Genomic DNA, 26,849 nt, shown 5'->3' with positions numbered 1-26,849 from the left:
CAGCTATCAGAACAGCTAAAATAAAAAATGACAACACTAGTTGCCAGTGTGGATGCTAGTGTGGATGTGGGGAAACTGAATCACTCCCACAGTACTGGTGAGAATGTGAAATGGCAGAGCCATTCTGGAAAACAGTTAGTGTCTTAAAAAACAAAACAGAGCAGCTACCCTAGGACCTGGCAATTGGACTCCTGGGCATTTAGCCCAGAGGAGAGAAGACCGACGCTGACACAAAAGCCTGTACACAGATGTTTACAGCAGCTTTATTAGTGAACGCCCAAGCCTGCAGACAATCCAGAATTCCTTCAGCAGGTGGTGAAGCAAACTGTGATACAGCCATATCCTGGCATACTACTAAGAGACACAGAGAAATGAACCGTGAGCACCTGTGGCAATCCGGATGACTCTCCCGTTATGTTGAGTGGAAAAAAGCAAATCACAAAAATGTTACATACTATATGATCCCCTCTGTATACCATTCTTGAAATGTCAAAATTATACACATGGAGAACAGATTCGTGATTGCCAGGGATTAAAGAGGTGGGGGAGGTGGAAGGAAGTTTGTGTGGTTGTAAAAGGGTAATAGGAAGGATCCTTGTGGTGATGGAAGTGTCTGGAAGTCTCTGTCTGTAGAAAATTGATGTAATCTCTCTGTATTATTTCTTACAGATACATATGAATCTATAGTTATCTCAAAATAAAAAAGATTACTTTTAAAAAATCAAAACGTGCAGGCCAAATCAGGGAAACAAGTATGTCAGTTTGGCAGTTACGACATGAGCCTTAGATCCGTGACATCATAATGGTAGTGATCTCAGGTTACTATGGAATCCTCAGGCTTCAAGCATTTTACAGTACTCTGCCTAGTGCTGTAGACTCACTTGATTTTCAGTCCTGAGAACTGAAGACAAAAGGATGTTCACATCATTCAGAAAGTATGCAGAACTTATAGGTGGTCATTCAAGGCTTCACTGCAGAAGGTAGTCTTTTGATATACTATTTTTGAGCCTCAAAACAGACTGACAATAACAGGAAGTGTTGTTCTCTCTTGTTTCTTCTAATACGTGTACACTAATGAGTAACTTCAGCACCAGCTTCGTGAAAGGCTACTCAGGTTCGTAAGATTCAGTGCTGCTGAGCTGAAGAGAGCAGGGTTTACATTCTCGGAGGAGACACTTTCTTGGCTCCACGAGAGAGAATTTTCCCAGGTCTATGAAAATATCTGTCCTATTTATGAAAGAACTTTTGCATTCTGTTCAATTTAGCTGTTTTACCTATGATGACCAGAAAGTCCTATCAGAGCTCAGTCAGAGCTCAGCCAAGTAATAGCTAAACTCTTGTGTTTAGAAACTTTTTGATGTTTCCAGTATTTTTGCCGATCTTTGAGAATTTTTCCCCCAAGTTTGAATATTGATTTAGATAAGATTTAGATAGATTTAGATAAGTAAATTTCCAGAATCTTCAGTTGTCTTCATTTTTATCTTAACATGAAAGCAAATTGTAATTAATTCTTCACACACACACCATATCATTTTGTTTTATATTAGGCCACCAATTGTCCTGTTTGTTGTTGTTGTTTGTTTGCCTTCTTGTAATACACTCTACCTCTTGATCCTCCCCTTCCTAAAAGCTCATGATTAGCTTTGCTGCTTTCTCCACCCCACGTCTAAGTGTTGGCATGCCCAAGGGCTTTGTCCTTGAAACTGTTCTCCATCTGCATCAATTCACCAAGTGACCTCATCTCTCTCTCCTTTTTTAAAATATTTTGTTTATTTATTTGAGAAAGAGAGCATGTGAGAGAGAGAGAGAGAGAGCTCAAACAGGGTGGAGGGGTAGAGGCAGAGGGAGAAGCAGGCTCCCCACTGAGCAGGGAGCCCGACGTGGGACTCGATCCCAGGACCCTGGGATCATGACCTGAGCTGAAGGCAGACGCTTAACCGACTGAGCCACCCAGACGTCCGACCTCATCTCTTTCAATAGCTTTCTATAACTCAGCGATCCCTGAATGTGAGCTCTGGAGCTCTGCTTTCGGGGTTGAGACTAAATTTTAGTGTTATGCGAACCTTGACATTTAGCATAAAACTCTATTGTATATTTGACTAGTAACTAGCTGCTCCGTGGTGTTTGGTGGGTTGCAGGAAGAGCTCTTCTGTTGAGGTGGATGCCTGCAGCAAAAGCACTACATCATCTGAGGGTGCCGCCGATACCCTGCTTATCCATGGCCCCGTCGAGCTCAAGAGAGGCTGGAGGAGGCAGAAGCGGCACCTCTTCTTATTCAGCGATTTCTTGCTGGTGTCCGATACCAAGTATGTATACTAAGCAACGTGCCCTTGTGATGATCACAAAGTTACATTTCCATTAACCCTTACCATAAGAAGACATGACATTTTTTTTCTTTTGTTTTTGCCCATGTTTGGATCCTTCATTCATTCAACAAGTACTTATGGAGGTCTTGTTTTGTGCCATGCCCCCCTCCCCCCCCGCCTGCAGAGAATACAATAGAGAATGTGACAAGCAGTGTGTCTCTTGCCTGGAACTTACAAATGACAAAAATAAGAGGGGTAATTATAGATTGTGATTAGTGCTTCTGATAGAAAGTAGACAGGGGGCCGTGTGGAGATGATGGAACGTATGAGAGAGGGGTAGTCCAGGAGGGCCTCTCCTAGGTGGCAGCACTGAAACTAGATCTATGGGATGAGAAGCAGCCACAGTCCTAGACAAGGTGCCTGAACCTTCTAGGCTGAGGGACCGGCAGGCTACGTGGGTGCAACCTGACCCCTGGGGGGAGGGGCTCAGGAAGGCTGATTTGATGGGAGCCGAAAGCATGGGGCATGCGATCAGATGTGAAACTGCGCTCGGGGTCCAGTCACACACGGTCTTCACAGGCCATGGTGAAAAGTGGAAATATTTTGCCAAAGCCTTTTTAACTAGGACTGACTGAATCTGATTTATAGCTCTCGCAAATTTTTCTGACTGTTGGTAGGTAATGGATGGATGGTTGAGCAAGAGTGGGAGCAGGGAGACTGGTTAGGGGAGGCAGTAGTCCTGATGCCTGCTCTCAAGGGCTCCAGGATAGGAGTGCAGTAAAAAGGAAGGAGGCAGCAGACAGGTTGGGAATATATGCTGGAGACAGAACTAACTGCGTGCACTTTCCTCTCAACCCTGAACACAAAGGTAACTGATAGCCAGCCTGGAACCTGATGATTGCTCAATAAATGTCCAAAAGCAGGTGGATGGGAGGTCAGCTGTTTACTTGCTCTGTCTCTGTTTTCATTATTCACAAAACATCATGAAAGACAAAGACTATTCCAACAAACCAAATATCAAGAAGCTTTTTAGTCACCAGAAAAAAAACTACGCCCCCTTTATTTTGCTGCCCTCACCAGCTCCCAGTTATGCCATGCCATTAGTAAGACATGCAAGTACTAATTTGGCAAAATGCTGTACTCAATCTGAGTGACATTAATGATAATTTATCAGGGGCTTACTACATGACAGGTGTTATGCTAAGAACTTCATGTATGCAATCTTCTCCAACCTTACAACTACCCTGTGAGATGGGATTATTTTTATTTTAGAGAAGACCTCTGAAAATCAGAGGTCTGAAGGTTTTGCCCAGGTCACCATATTAGTGATGAGTAGAGTCTACATTTGAAATTAGGTCCGTTTCTTTCAAAGTACAGGCTTTTATTCTACGTGTGGTGCTGCTGTTTCTATTATTTCTATTTTTCTGAATTTCATACAACATTCCATGAACACCTAGATTCTCTCTCATTATTGAAATCAACCTTTCCTTTATGTTGAGTAAACAACTCCAATCTGCTTGGTATCTGGTAAGAAATAGGTCAGAATGCTTAGTGAACTGAGAAATGAAGGTAGTGTAGCTGTCCAAAAAAAAATAAATAAATAAATAAAAATCAGAGGCAAAGACAGAAATAGTAAAATATATTTGAGATGAGTGATATTGCCTACAGATGTAGCTTTGGAGGTGGTGATGTCATGAGGAGGACAGAGAGAAAAAGACTGTCCAGGTCCTGGCATGAGGTCCGTATGATGCACTCTGCTCCTCCTGATAGAGGGCCACATCATTATTTTTAAAAAAGCAGACTAGTTACCATTCTCTTTATTTAACCAAGGTGAGTACAGGAGACTAAAATGTGTGGGATGCATGCTGGGGACCACACGAGGAGCATTACAGATTCCTCGTGTAATTTCCCCACAGCCCTCCAAGGCCAGTATTGTTACCATCCACCGACTGCAGAAATGAAAGTGGGGATGGAGGAAGTCTCAGGAATGGACCTGTCATCCACAGGGAAATGGTGGGAGAGACTCCAAGCCAGGCCTGCCTTCATCCCAAGGCCACACTCTTCCTGCCACACCATGCCACACCTACTCTTGCATGCTCAGCCCGAGACACGCTAACAAACAGCAAACTCCTTTCCTGCTCCTTGGGACCTTGCAGACCACTCACATTCGATTTATAAGGGGAACAGGTTGTCCTTCACTTTGTTTTCATCTTTGTAATTATTATAGCACTTAGGGAGAGGAGAAGACCTTTCTTTTCTTACTAGAGCCATTTATTGTCCTGGATACTGCTTACCTCTCAGCAGGTTTTACAGAACCTACGGTGTTCTGCTGAAAAGATTTTATATAAAGGCAGTGTTCTTTCCCCATGAGAGAACTGCATCCTTTTAAGAGCTGAATTTTTTATTTTGATTGGTTCACTATTACAAAAGAAGTGCAACATTTTTCCTCTTCACATATTGCTTTTGAGATAGGTCTTTGTGTCTACGCAAGGGTTTTTATGATGTGACAAAATCTACATCAATGTATTTAATAATGTTCTCTTTAAGAGACTCAGCTCCTGAAAGATTATCTTATATACTTTTTACATCCATTTGGAATATTAGAAAATGTAAGTGATCTCAGGCACTTGAATTTGGCTTCTAAAACCAAGGCCCTTGACAGAGAGAGAACACAGATTTTTGGAAGTCCAAGTTCGGGACACCATCAGGGTCAGGTTCCCGCGAGAGCTGTCTTTCTGCTTGCAGATGGCTGCCCTCTCGCCTATGCCCTGTGGGGTTTCCTCAGCGCCTGCATGTACACACACACACACAGAGCTCTCTCTCCCTCTTCTTACAAGGGCACCAATCCTACTGGATTAAGCCCTTACCCTGATGGCCCCATTTACACTTAGTTACCGCTTAAAAGCTCTCTCTTCAAACATGGTCATATTGGCAGAGAGGGCTTCACGGTAAGACTGTGGGGAGCAGTGGGGGAGGGGACACAATTCTGTCCCTAGCAGTCACGAGCAGCACTTCATGCTGTGGCCGCGTACAAGTTTTTGCCACAGTTTTTAGAAAACGACCATGAGAACATTCCCATAGTAAACATTTGGGTATATTTATGATCACTGTGAATATTGGACAAGTTTACATTTTTTTTTTTTCTAGAAGGAAACAACTAAAAAGAAATAGCTCCTGCATTAACAACCTTGTTTCATCCCTGTCATCCTTGTTCTTGGAGGATTGTGTTATGCCCTGAATCAATCTGTTCAAATTAATCATCTGAATTTAGGGCCTACGTTTTCCAATTAGCCATAAGAAGGGGTTGGGGTGACCCAGGTTCTATTTTACCTCAGCTCACCTGCAGGCTTCAGCTGGAAACTCTCATCTTTAGGTTGACGCTATAGAAATTAACACAAATTGGGTAAGTAGTTGACTAATTGCTACCTCTGTATTCTGTCAAAATTAGTGAATTTTAGTTTGTGTGTAATAATAAAAGGAATTTAAATGTTTGTTTCTTCACAAAGAAATTATATTTCTCTAGTCGTACAAGATGTTAATAATAGTGAAAATTGTTTGGGGATTCTTTTCATACACCTTCAGAAATTTCTCAAGAATTGAGGTCAGATGGAACCTTCCTTATTACTTTTGATATTCATTAGAATACTAAATAAGTTATTTTTCAAAGAAAATCATTACTTTATTTTTAAGAACAGTATCTGCTTGATAAATATTAAGATATTAATACTAGTAGAGGCCCATGAAGAATTTACAAAAAGGAAGGGACTGAACTTAGTTCTTTAGACATCACATTCCTCATATGTAGTTATTAAAGAATATAAAATGAAACAAAAAGTGAATTTAAATTAGGTCAAAAGATGAAGATGACTATTAACTCATTATCCGTGAAATTACAAAGAATTACTTACAGAATATAACATGACCCCCACTCCCAACATCTGTAAAAGGATACCCCTCTCTTAGAACAGGGGAAATCCCCCTAGAATCCTGTAAATTTCCACAGTGCACTGGGGCTTCCCTTCTGGTATAAAGGTTGAGGTAGCAGAAAGCAAGAGTGATATCCATCATGTTAATACAAATATAATAAAGGACTATTTTTAGAAATAAAAACCACAGTTCTTTCTCCTCCTCTTTCTTCTCCTCAAGTCAGTTTACATTAGATTAATACTTTCTAATTTCTACTGAGATAATCCAGTTGGGTCAGTGATTGAGAGTGAAGAAATGCAGTAAGACCCTAGAAGAATCCACTGAAGTATGAAGCTTTGTTGTAATAAACTTTAAATATTTCCAAGCTAGTAACCAGCTTTGTTAATATAATGTCTTGAGATTTATCCTCTCACTCCCCAGATAATCCAATGAGAAAGCCTGATGGCTCTGGGGACCGAAGTGAGGCTGAGTGAGGGTAGGAAACATGAGAAGGGTAGTTCATGGAACGATAGGTCAGCACCCACAGAGGCCAAGTGGTTACAAACATGGGCTCATGAGTTAGGCTGTCTGGGTTCAAACTCTCTTGCCTTTGGCAATTTAGTTGACCTTTCTGTGAGTTTCCTTATTTGTAAAATGGAGCTAATAAAGACCACCTAGTGTAGTTGTTTGAGGATTACATTTTTTATATTTGTATTTATAAAATATTTAGAACAGTGCTTGGCATATGATAAGTGCTCCAAATGTGATAGGACAGTCGAAACCATGCTCTGGGCTTTGGGATAACTCCTTGGTTTGGAGTAGATAATCTTGGTGCTTTCTTGAACTAAGGAGAGAATTACTGAAATGCCTTTTTCCAGGTCAATGTATTTGGAAGTTCCCACACAGTACCTTGGGTGTCTGTATACACACAGATACCTACATTAGAAAAAAAAAGAAAAAATCTTAAAAACCAACAGATATATGTCTATCTTTCCCATTAGCCATATATTTTTACCTTGACAATGCCTTTGGAGTTACTATCTAGAAAAATGATTTTATCTGATAATCAGACATCTGATATCCGATAATGATTTTACCCGATGACTTTATTCATTGTGTCATAAACTTTGAATCTAGATTATCCTTCAAGTGTGCGTCCAGCAAAATTATTTTTATTTCATAAAACCCATTGGAGAGTCTTAGCTTTAATTGTTCCATGAATCACTGGAGTCACAGGGATTTTTGCACATGAGGTGTCTTTGATCTCATTTTAGTTTAGTGTTTCCACATGTGTTTCTGAATAGTAAGGAGTTCCAGAGTGGTGTGTCCAAGTTCCCTAAGCATCCCTCAGAGGGCTTATAACTATTTAAATCCCAAGCCCACCTGAGAGTTAAAGTTGTGAATTAACCAAATCAATCAATATGGTGGTTTTCATGTTAGAGATCAAAGAAGATTAGGCAGAAATTGTCAAAAAGCAATTTCACCACTGACAAAGTTGATCACCTGACTCCTCAGAGAAATGGGAAGTATCCATCACTCACATATAAGACCTCCTGACCGCTGATCTGGGATTGATTGATGGATGGATTGATGATTTTTAAATTGGGCTCAATCTGTAGGCTAACAGTTTTTCAGTTTTAGCCAGAATCTAAGGGAAAATGATATGGATAAAATTTTAAGAAGGGAAATTGAAAATAACCTATGCTTTAAAGGCTAGAAAGTATTTTTTTAAAATTAAGGTTGAAAATAACTTTTAAATCTTTCTGATCCCCCCCCCCAAAAAAAATCTTTCTGATCCAAGTTTATTTTTTGTTCTTGGTTTGTCTCTCTCTCTCTCTTTTTTTTGAAGATTTATTTATGTATTTATTTATTTTAGAGAGAATGAGCGTGAGCGGGGGGAGGGGCAAAGGGAGAGGGGAAGCAGACTCCCCACTGAGAGGGGAGCCTTACATGGGGACTCGATCTCAAGACCCTGAGATCACCACCTGAGCCGAAACCAAGAGTTGGATGCTTAACCGACTGAGCCACTCAGGCGCGCCCCCTGGTTTGTGTCTCTTAAGCAAAAAATTGTATGACTATTTTTATAAATCGTGTATCAGGTAGCTTTGTTCAGCCCCTCAAATACTTTTTGAAGTAAGCAAGTCATAAATGAATAATTAACTATAATAATAACCATAAAACTATATATAATAAGAAAATTCTAACAATAATAAATGAATTAATGGTTTTCTTAAAAAGCTCTGGAATATATAGTCTTTACTCAACACTCAACATTCAGAAAAATGGCCACTTGCTGCCATTTGAGGAAGTGTTTTCAGGGCCTTCCTAGGGCCAGACTTCGCTCAACACACACTTTGTAAAGGTCATGTCACCATTTGCTGTGCTGGGCACAGAGGGTAATAGAGACAAGGGAGGCATGCTGTGCCCTGGAGCAGTGAGAACTGGTCTCTGATGAGCACAGCTGTTCCCATAACATTTATGAAACAAACTAACAGAGGTCTTGTTTGGGTATCTTTCTAGGTATAAGAAAAAACTTAAGATAAAAAAGAAAATACCACTGAACACCATGTGGACTGCCAACTGTATGGACAGAGTGGAGGATGCCAACATCTGTGCTGGGAGGTCCTTTATCCTGGGCTGGCCCACGGTGACCTTTGTGGCCACCTTCGGGTAAGACCGACCGTTTGGTCTTGTATTTACATGGGATAAAAAGAAAAACATTTTAATCTGATTATATGTCAAGCCAGTGACTCCCTTTTTGACTTCCCATAATGACACTCATTTGCCTTGTACTTCCCCCCAAAAGGTAGGTACAAATGGGAGCAAGTAGATAACATAGAGTGGGAACTATTGGAGTAATTTCTTTTGGTTTTGATCAGTGGTTTTTCCCATGGGCTCTAGGAGCCACTTGAGGAATTGGGTGTTTTAGGCGTATGGAAGGAGAATCAAGAGAGTGAGGTTCTAGAACCCCTCTCCAATATCCTGCCCCCTAATTCCCAGGGGGTATGTGTGTTTCTAAATCACTGGCATATTTTTCTTGAGCAAGTACTATTAAAGAGTCCAATTAAATTTGAAAAATTGCTCTTATACTCCCAAGGTCATTCCTTTAAAAATAGTATGGAATTATACAAATAAATTAATCATGTCATTGAATATGAGGTTGCCTGAATTGCTGTGTACTGATTATCTTAGTTGGTGTCTCTAGAGAGGTGACCATCTAAAACAAAAGTATGATTGCATTGAGTAGAGGTTAGTTGTGCAAGACACATTCTTAGGCTGACACGAGGATGGGGAATGTGACTCTCTACCCCGGACATCCTGAGCAGACACTCCTGAGTTTACAGGGGTGGTGCAACACTTACATCTGCTGTTTGAAACAACCACACCCCAAGTCTCATTCTTGTGTTGCACAATGAGTGTTCATCACATGCACTTAACACCCTTCTTTCTTCTCCTCACCCCACTCCACCAAAATGTCCCACGTCATCACAAAGGGAAGACAACGAAAATGTTTACAAGTTGTTAATTTATTAAGCCCTATAATGCAGCGTTGACTTAAGGAGAAATTGTCAAAGCTTATTGGGAAGAAATATGTATTTATATGCTCTCCGCATGTCTTCTCTTCCACGACGCATTTCTGTAAAGATTCTCAGTTCCTCTTGCTTCCTGTCTTCTCCATGATGCAAATGGAAGGAAACAGTTTCAATTGGGAATGTATAAAGTCTTTGACAGGGGAGTTTCCAAGAGACTTTTTTTCCCTAACAAGGAGGACAATGTGGAAGCCAGGCTTATACATGTTATATTAGTTAAAAAGCTGTGTAAACATATAGAAGGCATTTATAACAATTCCTGGCACCTAGTGCTTTTGCTATTTGTGGTTATTACTGTTCTGCAGATCAGCATGGCTAACTAGAAGCTGTGTCCATGCGCATAGGCAGGCTGGGACGCTAAGTGGGCGTTCCATTTTCCAGATGGGACAAATCCTGAAACAGCGATGGAGGGGTTGGGGAGCAGTGTTGCTGGGAGGAGTATAAAATGTGGCAGCCACTGTGGACAGTTTGATGGTTCCTCAGTAAGTCAAACAGAATTACTATACGACCCAGCAATGCCACCCCCAGATAGATACCCAAGAGAAACGTAGGTCCACACAAAAATTGATACACAAACGTTCATAGCAGCATTGTCGACAATAGCCAAAAAACAAACAAACAAACAAAAGTAGAAACAACCCACGTGTTTATCAACAAATACACAAAATATGGTACAGGAGCTAGAAACAGGAAGGAAGGAAGAGTGACTGCTTCGTGGACACAGGTTTGCTTTTGGGTGAAAAAATGTTCCAGAACTAAACAGTCACGGTAGTTGCACAAAACTGTGAATGTACTAAAGGTCACTAATGGTCAATTTTATTTTGTGTAGTTTACCACGGTAAAAAAACGCTAGTAAGTGGTAAGGCCATGTATGCATGAGGCTTAAAACATTCGCAACTTTGGGTACTAAATGCTGTGAAAACTTTAGTTGAGAAAAGACTAACCTTTAGTAGTTTAGCACTAGCTGGATCGATCTTGCTCAGAGGATCACAGTAACGAAGAATGTTTTCTAGAAACTAATTTAACACATTCCAATCTGCTATGTGTATAAAGAAATAAAAATATTACAGGTGTTTCTTCCTAAAAAGATATTCTTGTTTCTGGGCCAAGATAGTTCCATCCAAATGCCAAATTCCTTAAGTATGATTTAATTTGAATAATAATGTTCTTTATATCTGAATAGCACTTGCAGCTGCAGGAACACTCGGGGTATAATTAACCCTTTTCCAGTTCTGGAAACTGAAGATCAGCGCAGTTAAGCAAAGTGCCCCTGATCACATAGCTTGCATCACATAGTTACAATTAAGTGTTCAGATTCAAAACCAACTTTTCTCCCACTTTAGGATCTACTTCCCATTGCTTTAATACGCTCATAAAAGAGTGGGGTCCCTCCAAAGCGCAACTATGAGGACAGTATGATATTAACACATGCATCCACATCCTTAACAACTGGCTGCTGCTATTTTTTTCTGGAATGGTGATCTTATTTTGCTAGTATAAGTATTGTATGTATCTTAATTTTTTCTTCCCATTTTTTTTAAATTGCAGTTCTTCGGAACAAAAGGAAAAATGGCATTCTTTCCTTCAAAGGTATCTTGTCACTATACATATTATACATCTTTAACCCATGAGAAAAGAATAAATCTCTTCAAAGCAGTGCCCCCACACACTATGCTTCCCCTACTTAGTAGAAATTGTTAGACTATCCTCAAATAATTTCTTATTTAGATGTACCCTGGCTGCTACTGCAAATAATCTGCTCTTATTTACATGCACATATTGCTTATTTTTGATGAAATTCTGGTTATCACTCTCATCTTCCCCTTCTCTCAGACCTAATGATTGGAGCTAACATTATTCTCAAAAGATACATATTAAATTTTCTTAAGTGCAATTTACTCTCCTGAGTGATGCTCAAAGCACCTTCTCATTCCTACCCTTGAAGGTGCTGGGCCCTCCAGTCTAGGCAGGAAAGCTTTGATGACTGGATCTGCTACTCACATCTTACATGACGAGAGCAACCTGTTGTTTTCTGAGTCATGTCTTATTTTCCTGAAATAGTTTTGCATGTTTTCTTCCAACCCATAATTTGATGTTGCTGAGTTTATTTACATGCATTTAAAAATAACAGAGTATGTTGAAAATTTTAGCCACATAGATCAATTTGAAAGTAAGCTAATAGCTAATTCATCCTACTCTATTTGGGGTTATTATTGAATTTGATTAGGTATATCAATCTGGCCAAAGAGAAGGACCAGCCCAAAAGCATTCCTCTCAGAATCTTCACTGAGGACATCAAGAACTGTGCCAGTGTAAGTGTTTTTAAGACCAAAAATTAAATTCCATGTTCCTGATTCAGATAGAATGAAAGAGATGGAGATGGAGATGGAGATAGAGAGCGGGAGGGAGGGAGGGAGAGATGGGGAGGTAGGAAGGAGAGAGCAAGAGATAAGAAGAGAGAGAGTATTTAGAAAAGTACCATGTGGGAAAATGTATTTTCCTGTCTACATGTGTCTTTGTATACATAAAGAGTGCATCCTAGGTAATATGAAGCGAGAGGAATCCATGCCACAGTACTTAAGCATGGAAAGAATATTGCATGTTAAATATCCATAATATTTCCCTGGCTCTTTCTAATAGCAACATCACTGGCTTGTAATAAGGTGATTTTCACATGCAGGTATTTCCTACTAGAAGTAAACATTTTTTCCCAATGGTTACTACTTATGTACAGAATGGTTTGGATTGTTTCCACAGTTCTCCACCCTCCCCCCATTGACGCTTTATTTGGTATAACTGTAAACTCACAGAAAAGTTGTAGGTATAAAAATAAAACAAAAAACACCCCATGCACCCTTTACCTAGATTCAGCTATTAGTAACATTTTACTCCACTTGCTTTATCATTTATTTTCTTTCTCTGTCCCTATTATGTGTATGTTATACTTATTTTTGAGGGTCATACAAATGCCATGGCCCTTTATCCTTAAACCTAGGTATTTCCCAAGAATAAAGATATCCTCTTATATCACCATCACACAGTTAACACCTTTAGTAAATTTAACATCGGTGTAATACTTTACTCTGCCTTCCATGTTCCCATTTTGTCAGTTGACCTCAATAATGTCTCCTTTCCAGTACAGGATCTACTCAAGGGTCAGGTATTTCACTTAGTAGCTATATCAACTGCAGAGGGGTTTTGAAAGGTCTTTTGATCCAAGGAATATCAGGGTTGAATTGAGCTCAGAGGGATGACACTTTTAAGGGATCAGCATATTTCTTTCTTTCTTTCTTTCTTTCTTTCTTTCTTTCTTTCTTTCTTTCTTTCTTTCTTTCTTTCTTTGAGAGAGAGAGAATGAGAGACAGAGAGCATGAGAGGGAGGAGGGTCAGAGGGAGAAGCAGACTCCCTGCCGAGCAGGGAGCCTGATGCGGGACTCGATCCCGGGACTCCAGGATCATGACCTGAGCCGAAGGCAGTCGCTTAACCAACTGAGCCACCCAGGCGCCCCGGGATCAGCATATTTCTATCTCATTTTCTTTTGGCTGTTGGGGGGAAAAAATCAAACCAGTTGCCCATTCTTGGTATAAAATTTGATTTCCGAAATTGTAGTGCAGTAGCCAAGACATTTGCAATGATGAACAAGATACTTTGGGTATCTTTAAGTGACATTTTTTTTTTCCTGTTATACTTTACAGTAGCTGTAGATCACACAAAATAGTATTTGAAGGTGGAAAAAGTGGTAGTTATTCCTGGCCAAAGCAAAAGCCATGCAAATATTTTGATTGGTTTCTAAGCACCAGGTAGATGCATTGCATGAAGGAGATAAGGCCAGAGGGTTCTCTAGCAGCAGAGCACACTCTTGTCTCTGCCTGCTTTGATTTCAGCTGTGGCAGTGGGTTACACTCAGAATTTTCCATGGAAAATTACCTTGAAATCTTTAAAAATCAACTTTATTTATGTATAATTTACACAAAATAAGCATTTCTAATGTTCTTCACTTGTTCCTGAACATCCAAGTTTCCCTCTAACACTGTTTTCATTTCATCCTAGAGAGATGATCCTTAGCATTTCTTGTGCAGACCTGGTGCAAACAGATTTTCTTAATTTCTCTTATCTGAATATGGCTTTATTTCACACTCACTCTTGAAGGATATTTTGAGGGATGTAGAATTTTGTTCGCAAACTTTTTCCTTTCAGCTCTTTAAAGATGTTCCACTGTCTTTTTGTCTTTGTGCTTTCTGATGAGTAGTCTGTGATCAATCAAACATTAATCCCCTGTAGGTGATTTGTCATTTTTCTCTAGCTGCTTTCAAGAGTTTCTCTTTATTTTTGGTTTTTAGCAGTGTGGCTATGAAGTATCAAAGCATGGTTTTCTTTGAATCTGTCCTATTTGGCATATTCTGAACTTCTTGAATTTATAAATTTAATTTCACCAAATTTGGGAAATTTTAATCATGATTACCTCAAATATTTTCTTCCCCATTTTCTCTCTCCTCTCCTCCTGAGAGTCCAGTTATATGTATATTAGACCCTTTCATATTGTTCATAGATCCCTCAGACTCTTAATTTTTTCAATCTTTTTTTCCCCTTTTCTTCTTCAGACAGGATAATTTCTATTATCTATTTTCAAATCACTGACTTCTTTTTGTCATCTCCATTATGCAATGTAGCCTAGTCAGTAAATTTTTTCTTTAAGATATTTTTCAGATAAAAAATTTCTGTTTTTAAATATTTTTAGTTTCTATGCTAAGATGCCTCTTTCGTTTATTGTGAGCATATTTTCATTTGTATCATTGAGCATTATTGTAATAGCTGTTTTTGGCTAACAGTCTGAACATCTAGATCATCTCAGGGTTGGCTTCAGCTCTTGAGAATTGATCACATATTCCTTGTTCTTCATATATTAAGTAACACTTTGACTCATATAAAAAAAAGTAACATTTCTTTTCCTTTTAAATTATTTCAAAAAGCAGCTTATTTTTCTGAAGTCATTTGTTTACAGAGAGCTCTATCTACTGGAATTTATCTGTTTTGGAGAACCTACAACATGCAGGAAAATATACATACATCTCTGGAATTATTATTTTGAACATAGTATGTTCCTTATACCATGAAAACCATTATCTTGCAGACCAGATAAATTAAAAAGTGATTATTAGTATTTCAAAAGAGATTTTTTTTTCTTTAAAAAGATTTCATGGGAGGGATGCCTGGGTGGCTCAGTCAGTTATGCATCTGCCTTCGACTCAGGTTATGATCCCAGGGTCCTGGGGGATGGAGTCTTGCATCAGGTTCCCTGCTCAGAGGGGAGCCTGCTTCTCCCTCTGCCTTCTCTGCCTGTGGCTCCCCCTGCTTGTGCTCTCTCTCTGACAAATAAATAAACAAAAATCTTAAAAAAAAAAAAAAATTTGTGGGAAAGTTTTTAAGTTGTACTGAAAGGCTTTCAGACATCTTAAAAAAAATAGCAGAGCCATTACTTCTAACTAAATTTCAAGCTAAGACCCAGTCTTGAATCCTCTAGACAATTTAACATAGGAAGCCCCTCCTAGACAATTTAACATAGGATATCCTTGAGTTTGGGTGCTCTGAGTCCTACTGCTAGGTTCTGAACACTTTTTTTTATAATCCTTAAAGCTCAAGTAGTTTGAAATCAATGAACACTTTTGTTTATAAAAGTTCGATTATCAAACAACTTTTGGGCCATCTGTCATATCAAGCAATTGTATTTCAATTCATAAGAAGAAAAATACAATGAAAGAACAAGTTTCTTTTAACTTTGTTTTTAATATTTTTAAGGACTGTGAGTGTCCACTTCTGTTGCTTGTCTTCTTCATGCACTGTTTCTCAAAGAACACAGGCCTCATTGCCTAATGTTATAAAAAGTGTATGCGTGGTTGGTTACATATTGTCCTATTTTAAAATGTCTTTTGGAATTCGGGTAGTTTTATCGATATCATCTCAGATTCCTATCCATCCCTTTCAGATAATTTTCAATAACTGTTTTCCTTGTTGTATGGAGCAGTTTCTCAATATAAGGTGTGATAGAGAGATATTATAAGTAACTACTCACTGTCAGAGTTGCGAATGGAATATAAACTTCTAAAATTTTCAGTCTCATTTCCTAGACTCATTGGTTTTATTTGTCTCAACAGATTTCAACAATGGAAATCTTAGTAACCATGATGACACAAAGAAAGTACTGACTAAATAGTAGTTTTTTTTTTTTTTTAAATGTCTGTCACAGACGGTTCTTATTCTGATTTTGCTGAAACTGAGTATGTAATTGCGAAGAGAGAAAAGTATCTAGCTCCTCCTTTTTAAACTATCTCCCCTCTCTATTTTGGGAATAGCCTTATGGAACTGAGGGTCAGTTCATGTCCCCTCGTGGAATTCTGTTTTTCTCTTTCTTGCTTAAGCTGCTATATTTTGTAAGCCACAAATCCTTGAAGGGAAATATATGTTTCACTGAAATGTTTCCTACTAGCTTCATGTTATGTAAAGAAATGAAAATATTGTAATCAAGGGTGTGTGCTCTACATATGCTTTACTTTGTCATTAACTGAAAACAAGCTTTGCCTTTAGAGTATGGATAATAATTTGACAATAATTATTTGGTCACCTGCTTTAAATTTTTAAAAATTTATAGGAATTTTTCTTATTTCTTTTTTACAGTCTGTAACTGTAACAGTAACAAATTCAGACACAGTGAATGACATTATCAACATGTCACTACCAATGCTAGGAATAACTGTAAGTTCCCTTGCAAACTATTTTTAATTTAAAAACAATCTTTTACTTTTGAGATTTGTGTGTGTGTGTGTGTGTGTGTGTTGTGTACCTCCCGTTATAAGACAGCTGATTATTATACATATCATAGTCATATTTTGTCCCCCAGATTTAGAAATTGAAGGCAGCAAAGCTATATTATTAGCCTATACATGGGTGCTCTTCTTGTCTTCCCATTTTAAATTTTCTGCGAATTCAAAATCATAGCATAAAATTGGGCTATAATTTTAGAGTGCTAATAACAACATGCAGTTTATTGTATATATTTTATACACAGACAATAAAATATTTCTAAGTTTCTAAATATTTCCTCCTCTATTGGACTCTTCTGTCTGTGTCTTCATTCCTGATTCCACTCCATCCCTGTTTACCCTGGTCATCACCCAAGGACTCAATCCCAGTTAGATGAATCCTAAATTATATGTTTTGTTGTACATTTTGACATAAAGACCACATGGCTAGAAGCTACCTCCTCTTGATGCAGTTCCTTGGGATGAGGCGGCTCACACCCCTTATGAACTGGTAAAGAGGACAAGTTCTGAATAAGACCATGATCTGGGGGCAGTTGCGTACATATCACTTTCATCTTGTTTTGGTTTTAACGGCCTGTTCCTTTATGTTTTGATGGTGCTGGTGTGAGTTGCTGGATTTTTTTCTTTTTTTTTTTTGATGAAAGACATGGACATATTTGAGGATGAGGTTTTCTAAGGGAAAAGAGAGGGAGAGTGATAGTCAGATGGACAGAACTGAAGGGAGCACTTGTAAAGCACAGCTTCTTATATAAAATCCTCTATAAATGCAAAAATGTCTTGCTATTATGACATGACATAATTACAAGATTCTTACTTAAATTCTGTCTGACCCAATGGTATAATAAAGCCCCTTAAAAATTCAGAGCAACTGGAATTTAGCATAAGAAATCAATGATTTCTGTACAAACAAAATTTAATAATATATCTGAAATAAAATTGAATTTATATGTACTGAGTAAAGCACATATCTACATTGATTTCTAACCTGTATGATATATATACCCTAAATAGGAATTAAGTCTTAGAAAGAGAGTGAGTGGTTTTAGGGATGAAGTTGAGGAGATTGATTAATGATGAAGCTCATTTTATTTCATGTTTGTGATTTTCCTTTGCATAAAGTGATCAATCTCACCACACAAAGAATTTCTGTTTTAATGAAGAATTGGGGTTATTTGGCTTTATGTATACCTGATTTAAGGGATTCCAGCATAGCATTTCCAAACCCTACCCTACCTTACTAGCTCTCACGAGTTATTTGCAATACAATTTTGAGCAGATTTAGCTATGTGTGTGTGTCTGTGTGTCTGCGTGTGTCTGTGTGTGTGTCTGTGTCCATACCTATGACCTTTCTTCATAAGGGCAAGACCATGATTTTTAATCAGGAGTCCAGGGCAAGCATAGTACCTATCACCAACAACTCCATGTCAAACATTTTTTGCTTTAGTCTCCTGGAAGACTCTCTAAAATAGTTCAGCGATCTTTATAATTTAGATGTGTTTGTTTCAAGTAGGACTTCCAGGTTTACTGGGCGGTAATTCTGCTGGGAGTAATTGTTTTCTGCATCTGATATGTTGTCTAGGTTAGAGTCCTTGTTCTTTCTCTCCCTGAAGTGGGGCTTGCCTGCACCAAAGCCAGTGGCTGACTTCAGTCCACTATCTCCTCAAGGCCTCTTGGGCGTTTGTCTCCTTTTGCCCAGGGCTGCTGAGCTATTGATGCCTTTCAAGTTACTTTGCTCAGGAATAGTCATAGCAGGGTATATGGCTCTCTGGACAATATGCATGTCAGGGCAGGGACATTTGGCAACAAAAGCCAGCATTATCCAAGGAATCTAGAGACAGCAGAAGGCAGGACTCTGAGATTAGAAGTTTCCTCCTTAGCGAAGGGGCACAACTGTGATTTCTTAGGCCATGGGCCACCCACACCGTGAGGGGCTGATTGTACTGTGGTTTCCTGGCCTTTATCAAAAATGACAAGAACCGGGGCGCCTGGGTGGCTCAGTTGGTTAAGCGACTGCCTTCGGCTCGGGTCATGATCCTGGAGTCCCGGGATCGAGTCCCATATCGGGCTCCTTGCTCGGCGGGGGGTCTGCTGCTCCCTCTGACCCTCCCCCCTCTCATGTGCTCTCTCTCTCTCAAATAAATAAATAAAATCTTAAAAAAAAAAAAAAGAAAAAAAAATGACAAGAACCTGGGACGGTCCACTGGAGGCTATGAGGGAACAAGTTAACAAGTACTGTAGCTACCTCCATGGACCAAATGGCATTTATACTGGCCCCAATTCTTTCTTTCTGGAAACAGAGAAATGCAAAGGAAATGTGTTCTTCAAGTACTGTGAAAGATTTGTTATGATGCATAGTTCTTTTTGTTTCCAAGGGCTCTGAGAAAGACTACCAGCTGTGGGTGAGTGCTGGCAAGGAAGCGTCCCCACACCCACTCACTGGTAAGTGTCAGGGAAAATCTAAGATGGGATTGATTAGGTTCAAAATTGTAACTCTACATCTCAAAGTAATGGTTGTTCTGTCTTCAGCTTAAATACCCTTAAAAGTGAAAATCACATGCAATATTCACTCTCACGTTTATTAAAGAATTAATTACCAGGTGCTTACTTTTTCCCAGGCACTGAGGACATCTCTTCATTCATCAGCTTAAGGTCTAGTTAGGGAGAGAAATGTAAATTTTTCGTTTCTACTTCATTTTACCTGACAAACAGAGCTGTCTTAAAATTTTTTTTGTTTATTGTTTACTTACTTATTTACTCACTTAGGTATGAAAGCAAAGAAGTGGAATTTCTTTTTCCCATACATTTATTTTTCATATTCCAGTCTTGAATTCCAGTTCCTAACAACTAAATAGCCTCTATTTTGTGAGAATCCGCTAAAATCCAATCATGTCTCTGAATCCAGGTATAGGTATGTATTTAACACCTGCTCTGTGCCCAGAAGTTTTCTCAGCATCATAAAGAAAATGAGATAATCACATTTAAACTCCTCAAGTCTTCACTGACTAAACTACCTGCACTTTGCTGTTTCTCAGGCTTTTTCCATCACTGTTCTTAAGGTTATTGATAAACAGATTACACCTCTCCTAAAATAGTTATTAGCACAAGTTCTCTAAAAAAAAAATCTTTGGATTAGCAAAATTGTTCAGTGCTTACCAGAAATAGAAGGATTAAAAAAACAGAGAAAAAAGAGAGGATCTGTAGCAGACCTTGAAGTATAGTAATGTATGGTAATGGTGACAATGATTTCTGCTAGAAATCTTAGAGCATTCCTTCTTACATACCTTTTTCAAAATCTTTTTAGTAATCCTGTGAGGCGGGATGCCTGGGTGGCTCAGTTAAGTGTCTGCCTTTTGCTCAGGTCATGATCCCAGGGTCCTGGGCTCCTTGCTCAGTGGGGAGCTGCTTCTCCCTTGACCTGCCGCTCCCCCTACTTGTGCTCTCTCTCTCTCTCTCTCTGACAAATAAATAAATAAAATCTTAAAAAGAAAATAATCCTGTGAGGCTATTACTCTTTTTCAAGTTATCTAAAGAATATTTTCAAGTGATCTGGAAATCTAAATAACCAATTTCTTTCTACGAAATGTATATTCCCAGTCTTAGAATACAGAGAGTCACTAAGGGCATAGCTGAGGAAAAAAATCCCCCCCACCATTTCATGTTTCATATTAATATTGACATCTCTGTAAAAGTCGGCCAACCACAAAAAGGAAAAAGTCAAATACTTAAATATATTTATTTTAATAAAGTGCATTAATTTAGGTAAAACAATATAGATGATAACTTTTTTTTATGAATTAATTTTTTTTATTCTTATGTTAATCCCCATACATTACATCATTAGTTTTAGATGAAGTGTTCCATGATTCATTGTTTGTGCACAACACCCAGTGCTCCATGCAGAATGTGCCCTCCTCAATACCCACCACCAGGCTAACCCATCCTCCCACCCCCCTCCCCTCTAGAACCCTCAGTTTGTTTTTCAGTCTATCGTCTCTCATGGTTCGTCTACCCCTCCGATTTTCCCCGCTTCATTCTTCCCCTCCCGCTACCTTCTTCTTCTTCTTCTTTTTTTTTTTTTTTCTTAACATATATTGCATTATTTGTTTCAGAGGTACAGATAACTTTTTAGACTTTGAGCAGCTTCACACACCAAGGCAGCTCTAAGGAATCCGGAGAGCCTGTCATTCATGATGATCCATTGGCAGCATTCAAAATGCATTTTTTACCAATGCTCTCAATTCTCAATTGCGGATTATCTCCTGGTTATCTTTGTGATTTGGTTGTATTGCTGTCGTAGAAGCTTCTTTTTCCTTAAAAGAGGGAAGTCACTGTGATTCTTGTGAACACATCACTGACACTGCATCTATGACAGATGAGAAGGAACAGCAAAAGCTCCCCAAGTTACATTCAATAATAAATCAGAAATGACAGAAAGAGAACTTCCATTCTGTTCTTAAAAAATGAGATCCATATCCTATAGCACAGGGTCTTTGAGAATTCTATAGAGAGGAAACAATTTAAAGCATACAAGAACAAAACAAATCACTTGGCAGGCAACTCTCACTGACTCTGGGTGCAGTTTTCCACTCTGTAAACATCGTTTTGCACTTTGCTTCTGGGTTCCCAACACTGTTCAGCCTTCCCTCTGATCATCACCTGGCAGGACTCCCCTTGGAGGAAGGGCAGCAGTGGGAGGGAAGTATAAAGCATAAAGGCAACCCATCCCACTGCCCTTGAGTAGCTCTGCCTCTAGAAATTGACAAAAGGAAATGAAAAAAAAATCTGCTCAACTGACATTATGTGAGAGAGAATAGCAATTCTTAATATATATGTTCAATTATTTAAAAAATATTACCCACCAATGCATATTAATATATTTACTCTGATCCTTATAAGTTTGTGTGAGGGCAAGCATTTCAAAGGATGCATGTAAGGCTCAGAGGGGTCAAGTAATTTGCCTAAGATGTGCAGATCTCGTTAGTGTCAAGGCAGAAACTAGAAGGCCTTAAATATTCTCAGATGGAAACACAGCAAAAGTCAGCATTGTGCAATGCACTGATGAATCTTTGTATTCCAAGTAAAGTAACATGCTTTACATTTTTTTTCTCTTTTTAAAATCTTTTCCTTGGGCACCTGCTTTCTGCAGGGTGTCTCCAACAAGAGCGAATATGATGCTCACTCAGGAGGCACAGAGTGAGTGCCAGAAGCCCCAGGAGAATAGCAGCATATACCAGTGTGATGCATACACTCATGGGAAGGGGGATTTGATCAGAGCCATCACCATCAGCCTGAATCTATATTTTTTCCATATAGGACATAAACATCCCTATGGAATTAAAATGAGCCATCTTCCATCTACCACACTGCTGCCGCAGACACCAGAGGACTCCATCTCTCCTTCCACCCTCCAGGAGTCCCTCCTTCTGGAGCAGGGGTTCGCAGAGATGCAAGGCCGGTTCATCCTGAAGCCCAGGCACCCGGCGCAGAATGAGCAAGGGAGAGGTGAGCCCCTTCCCTTTCTTCAGGTGTCTCCTCTTGGCTCATGTCTCCACTCTTGCCCACAAATTGAGGACACAGAGCTCACTCTCTCTGTGGGGGGTGGGGAGGAACAGTAGAGGCAAGAACCCCAAAACTGCACAGAATCGAGCTTAGAGAAACCCAAAGGTCTTAGGACCCAACTCACTTCGAGGAAGGTTGTGTGCTTGTTTTAATTCTCCTAGGTAGACTGTTAGCTCCTTTCTCTGTATCCCCAGAACACTTTCTACATATAATTATGTGAGTACACATCTGTGTGTCTTCTTAGAGCACAAGCTGTTTGTGGCCTGGAAACAGGTCTTCCCTATTCCAGGGTTTTATCTAGTATCTCAGGCCATCACAGGATGGAATCAAATGACTGCATGGCTTAGACGCACCTGGAATGGAAGAACTCCAGTGGAGTAAAGAGTTATGGAACTGAATTGGATTTATTCTGGGCTTAGGCTGAAGTGGCCTTGGGCTTACAGTTAGAATTCAAGTCTCAATTCTGCCCCCACTTTCCATGTCTGCTTCAGACACAGGTCAAGGCTGGAGCTAGACTGAATGTTTATGGTCAGGGCTTTTTCATCTTCCTTCTTGCTATTTTTTTCCCTACCATTCCAGTATTCTCCCATTGATATTTTTTTCTCTGATGAAAATGTGTTATTCATCTGAGAAGTATTGGGCCAAAATAGAAAGTATTTTATTGTTATGATTGTTATTCTATAAGCACAAAGTTTCAAAAATTTTATTTTTTAATATTCATAACCTAATGCAAGCATTAGGAAACATTAACCCAAATCTTGCCAGGACTGTTTAAGAAAGAATAGGTTTCCATAAAGTTAGCTTGTTTAATCATTCCTATATTTTTCATGGCTATAGCATATATTTTTATTAGTAATAGAGGCAACATGACCTCTAACAGCAAATAATGTACATTATGAAACATCCAGCTAAGCCTGAAAATACCTTGGAGAAAGTATAGGACTCAATGTGTACTTATTTTCTGTATACTCATAGAGTAGCTAGATATATAGCTTTGTACCAAGGGATACAACATTCTTCTTAAGAGCATTCTTCTTATTAAAGCTGAAGAATGGAATATATTTGGGTAGTTTTAGAAATAATAAAACTAGGGGAAGAGTAGGGAACCCAGGTTGCATACAACAACTCAACTTACATATTAACACGTATCTTCAGCAAATGCATACATTTTGATGTACAGGAATCTCCTCCTGGATTTAAGAATGTGTTTGCTTTCTTTCTTCTCTCCTTTTAAAATGGTAGCGGTATCAATTTCAGGGCAGGAAGAAAGAGCCTTAGTTAAGTAAAGTGGTAGCCATCCTTCATGATTGCCTACCTTCTAGAGGTTGCAAAATCAAATAGAGAATGGGAGTGATGTCTGCTTTGGAGGGGGAAGAGACTGATGTCTAGACTGCCTGAGGCCTTCTGAGCAAGGAAATTACTTTTATCAAGGCTGCCACGAGCCATGCCTTGTGCTGAGTAGTACATTACATTTAGTTCAACGAGTTGTAGGCAGCAGCATTTATGTTAAAGTTAAGCAAACCAAAGCTTAAGAATTTTTGAGTAATCTAACTAGGTGGCAGAACCAGGATGCTTCTGGTTCTTAGATCCTGGTCTCTCTGGTCAAGTGCCATGAGTGTTGCCACCCACGTGAGTGGATACGGTGATGCACTCACTACATCCCAGAAAAGCCCAGTGGACAGGTGTTTATGGGTGTTTGGTGAAATGTTGCTCATTTGTTTATCCTTCTACAGCTTGGCTCCTCTGTGGACTTTTAAAGAATTCAGTTATTTAAGCAGATTTTGGAAGCAAATGTTAAGGTATCTTATAAGGAAAACATTCATAGCTGAGCAGTAGAAACTTTCAACTCAGCTTTTCACTGCAGATCACCTTTTCTTTGTAAAGCTCTTCTTCTGCATTCCTTTGATAGGGAATGTTGGGTAATTCAAAATCATCTCTGGAAATTGGGGATAAATCAGGCATTCATAATCTCTCATTGTTTTTCTTTTTGTATGTTTTCTTTCAAGCCTTGTACTGGTATGGTGTATATACATGTATGTTTGAGTATGTGTGAGGAATTGGGTGCAATTCATTGTGGATCAGACTCTTTTCCATAAATATCAAACATAATTTACAAAAAAAAAAAGTCATCTCTGGGTAGCTTGGTGGGGTATCACAAGAAAACACAGTCACCTGGAATCTTACCACATAGCCAGCATGTAATGACTATTTCCCAAGAACCCTGACTGCAGGAAGTCATCCTTGGGGATGGCCCAGAGCAGAGACACCAGAGGCTGCCTGAGAAGTGGGGTCAGGCGGATCATGTCATGAAAGGCAGATCCTTTTGATCATAGAAAGATGAGCACTCAGGGGCACCTGGGTGGCTCAGTCGTTAAGCGTCTGCCTTCAGCTCAGGTCATGATCCCAGGGTCCTGGGATCTAGCCCTGCATCGGGCTCCCTGCTCAGTGGGAGTCTGCTTCTCCCTCTCCCAATCCCCCCCTGCTTGTGTTCCCTCTCTCGTTGTCTCTCTCTGCCAAATAAATAAATAAAATCTTAAAAAAAAAAAAAAAAAAAAGTTGAGCACTCAGAAAGCCAAAGAGGAAACTTAAGACTGGAAGGAGACTCACTGTGAAAGCAGATGATTAACAAACTCAGCTTGATTTGAATACCAGATCTTTTGAGCTTTTAAAATCAGATCTGACACTGGATGAATCCACTAATCATACTTACCAATAGGAAACAAACAACAAGTTAAGTGCCTCATGATAAAGCACAACGGGCAGTAGATGGGATTGAAAGCATTGACACTAAGTCTGATCAAGTCTCTAGGTTTAACCATCAGTTTGCAGGATCTGGGGAACAACTGTTAACACCATAAGAATGCTATTGGCCAATTTCAAAACATGGAGAATTCTACACAAAAAATGCCTCAGTTTCCCTCTTCTAGCCATTGCAGTGAATGTACCGTAGAATGGGAATGGTGAAAATAAGGTTAAGCGGGGTGCCTGGGTGGCTCAGTTGTTAAGCGTCTGCCTTGGGCTCAAGTCATGATCCCCGTGTCCTGGGATTGAGCCCTGCATTAGGCTCCATGCTGGGTGGGAAGCCTACTTTTCCCTCTCCCGCTCCCCCTGCTTGTGTTCCATCTCTCACTGGCTCTCTATCAAAAAATAAATAAAATCTTTAGAAAAAAAAAAAAAGAAGGTTAAGCAAATAAAACAACAACTACTACTACTAATCTCACTTCTTCCTTAGATTACAGGCAGAAGACAGTTAAAAGCGGTTTTTTCAGAGACTGGGCCTGTTGTCTGGGCTCCAGCACTAGCCAGGACAGCCAGTGCACAACCCCACCTTCTTCAAAGCCAGGACAGCTCTTTGGAGTTTCCCTCATGGATGTGTGTAATAAAGACAACTTGCCCTTCCCAATCCTGGTAGGTCATCTCCTTTTGGTCTTCTATAGCCCTTCTGAGGAGGGGAAACTCTGAGAGGCCACGTGTCCTCATCCAAATCTATTCCCAAATGGAGAAGTGATTAGACAGCCCCTGGCTTTGGCTGAGAAGCTCTGTTACTGTTATTTCAAGGAACAGAATCTGACTTAGGTCCAGCAGAGTCATGAGGCAAATACAACAGGAAAAGACATTCTTGTCCATTCCACTTGGGTCTTGTTTCCACAAAGACATGCGGAGGCTTGTTCAGATCAGTCAAAATGGACTCTGTGTGTGAGTCTCTGAGAGTCCACCTCATCTTCACACTCTCCCCTCATTGTCTTCCTGAACTCATGTGAGTCTCAAGACTCCTTCAGCGGAGTCTACTCAGTCTAACAACTGTAAACATCTGACACGAGCATAGACTCATCCTCTGGCAAATAGGAAACTATTAATCCTAACAGAATATGTCAAATGTAAGCCACAGAGTTTGGCCTGTGTTATCTCAAACTGCTCTAGTGAATTGTCAGTGTGGACGTTCACTGAGTATTCGGTGTCTCTGCAAGCACTGTCCGGGATGTAGGGAACGTTCTGCTAGCTATGAAGAAATGAATCATCTTAGCTAGCATGTTACCTGCTAGCTACTACCCCAGGTCCTTGCATCACAGCAAATTTAGGGGGTAGCTAGGATTATCATCCTCCACACTTCTTAAACGAATCGGAAAAGCCTCAGTACAGTATGTATGTGCCCCAGCTCACACAATAGATAAGTAGCATAATAGACTTCAGATCCATTTTATTCCCTGAGTCCAGCCCTTATTAAGATTCTACACAGCAGGGAGAGGACATGAAGATACAGCAAAAGACAATGAAAGACTCATGAGAAGGGAGGGTAATCAGAGAAGGAGGAGAGAGTTTCTGAGCCTGACTTTAAAAGAGGGAAGGAAATAGAACAAGTAGGAATGGAGTATACAGTCACTTAAAGAGAAATAAACAAATGGGAAATGTGTATTTCCTAAATAGACTTCCATACTTGGGGGAGAGCATCTATGTAAGGGAATAATGAGAAAAGAATGGTAAAGTAGGAAACACGGTGATTGTGCAAAGGCCTTGAAGCAGAGAAGTTTGATTTAAGAGTGGAAACTCAATGGAAAGGAAAATCTGCTTAAAAGAAGTGTTTAAAATGTTTCAGTGTATGACTGTAAAATGGATATATGGGTAGAAAGTATATAGAGAGACACTGAAAAAAAACAATCTAAATTGACTT

The 26,849-nt window shown here is 39.5% G+C and overlaps 1 protein-coding gene across 1 annotated transcript; it reads left to right on the top strand.

Moving 5' to 3' along the window:
• Window positions 1–1,074: 1,074 nt before the first annotated feature.
• Window positions 1,075–26,006, top strand: LOC135363360 (rho GTPase-activating protein 20-like). Its single transcript, XM_064583903.1, has 10 exons — window positions 1,075–1,118; window positions 2,139–2,306; window positions 8,733–8,882; window positions 11,351–11,392; window positions 12,030–12,114; window positions 16,476–16,553; window positions 18,994–19,060; window positions 21,935–22,123; window positions 25,413–25,622; window positions 25,960–26,006. The coding sequence occupies exons 1-10, from the start codon at window positions 1,075–1,077 to the stop codon at window positions 26,004–26,006; spliced, it is 1,080 nt and encodes a 359-aa protein (XP_064439973.1).
• The last annotated feature ends 843 nt before the right edge of the window (window positions 26,007–26,849 follow it).

Source organism: Mirounga angustirostris, unplaced genomic scaffold (assembly GCF_029215605.1).
Source record: "Mirounga angustirostris isolate CCGP_5_RB_7025 unplaced genomic scaffold, mMirAng1.0.hap1 SCAF_116, whole genome shotgun sequence".
Lineage (NCBI taxonomy): Eukaryota > Metazoa > Chordata > Mammalia > Carnivora > Phocidae > Mirounga > Mirounga angustirostris.
Note: the sequence above shows the minus strand (reverse complement) of the source record. Positions and strands in the feature narration are given on the sequence as shown.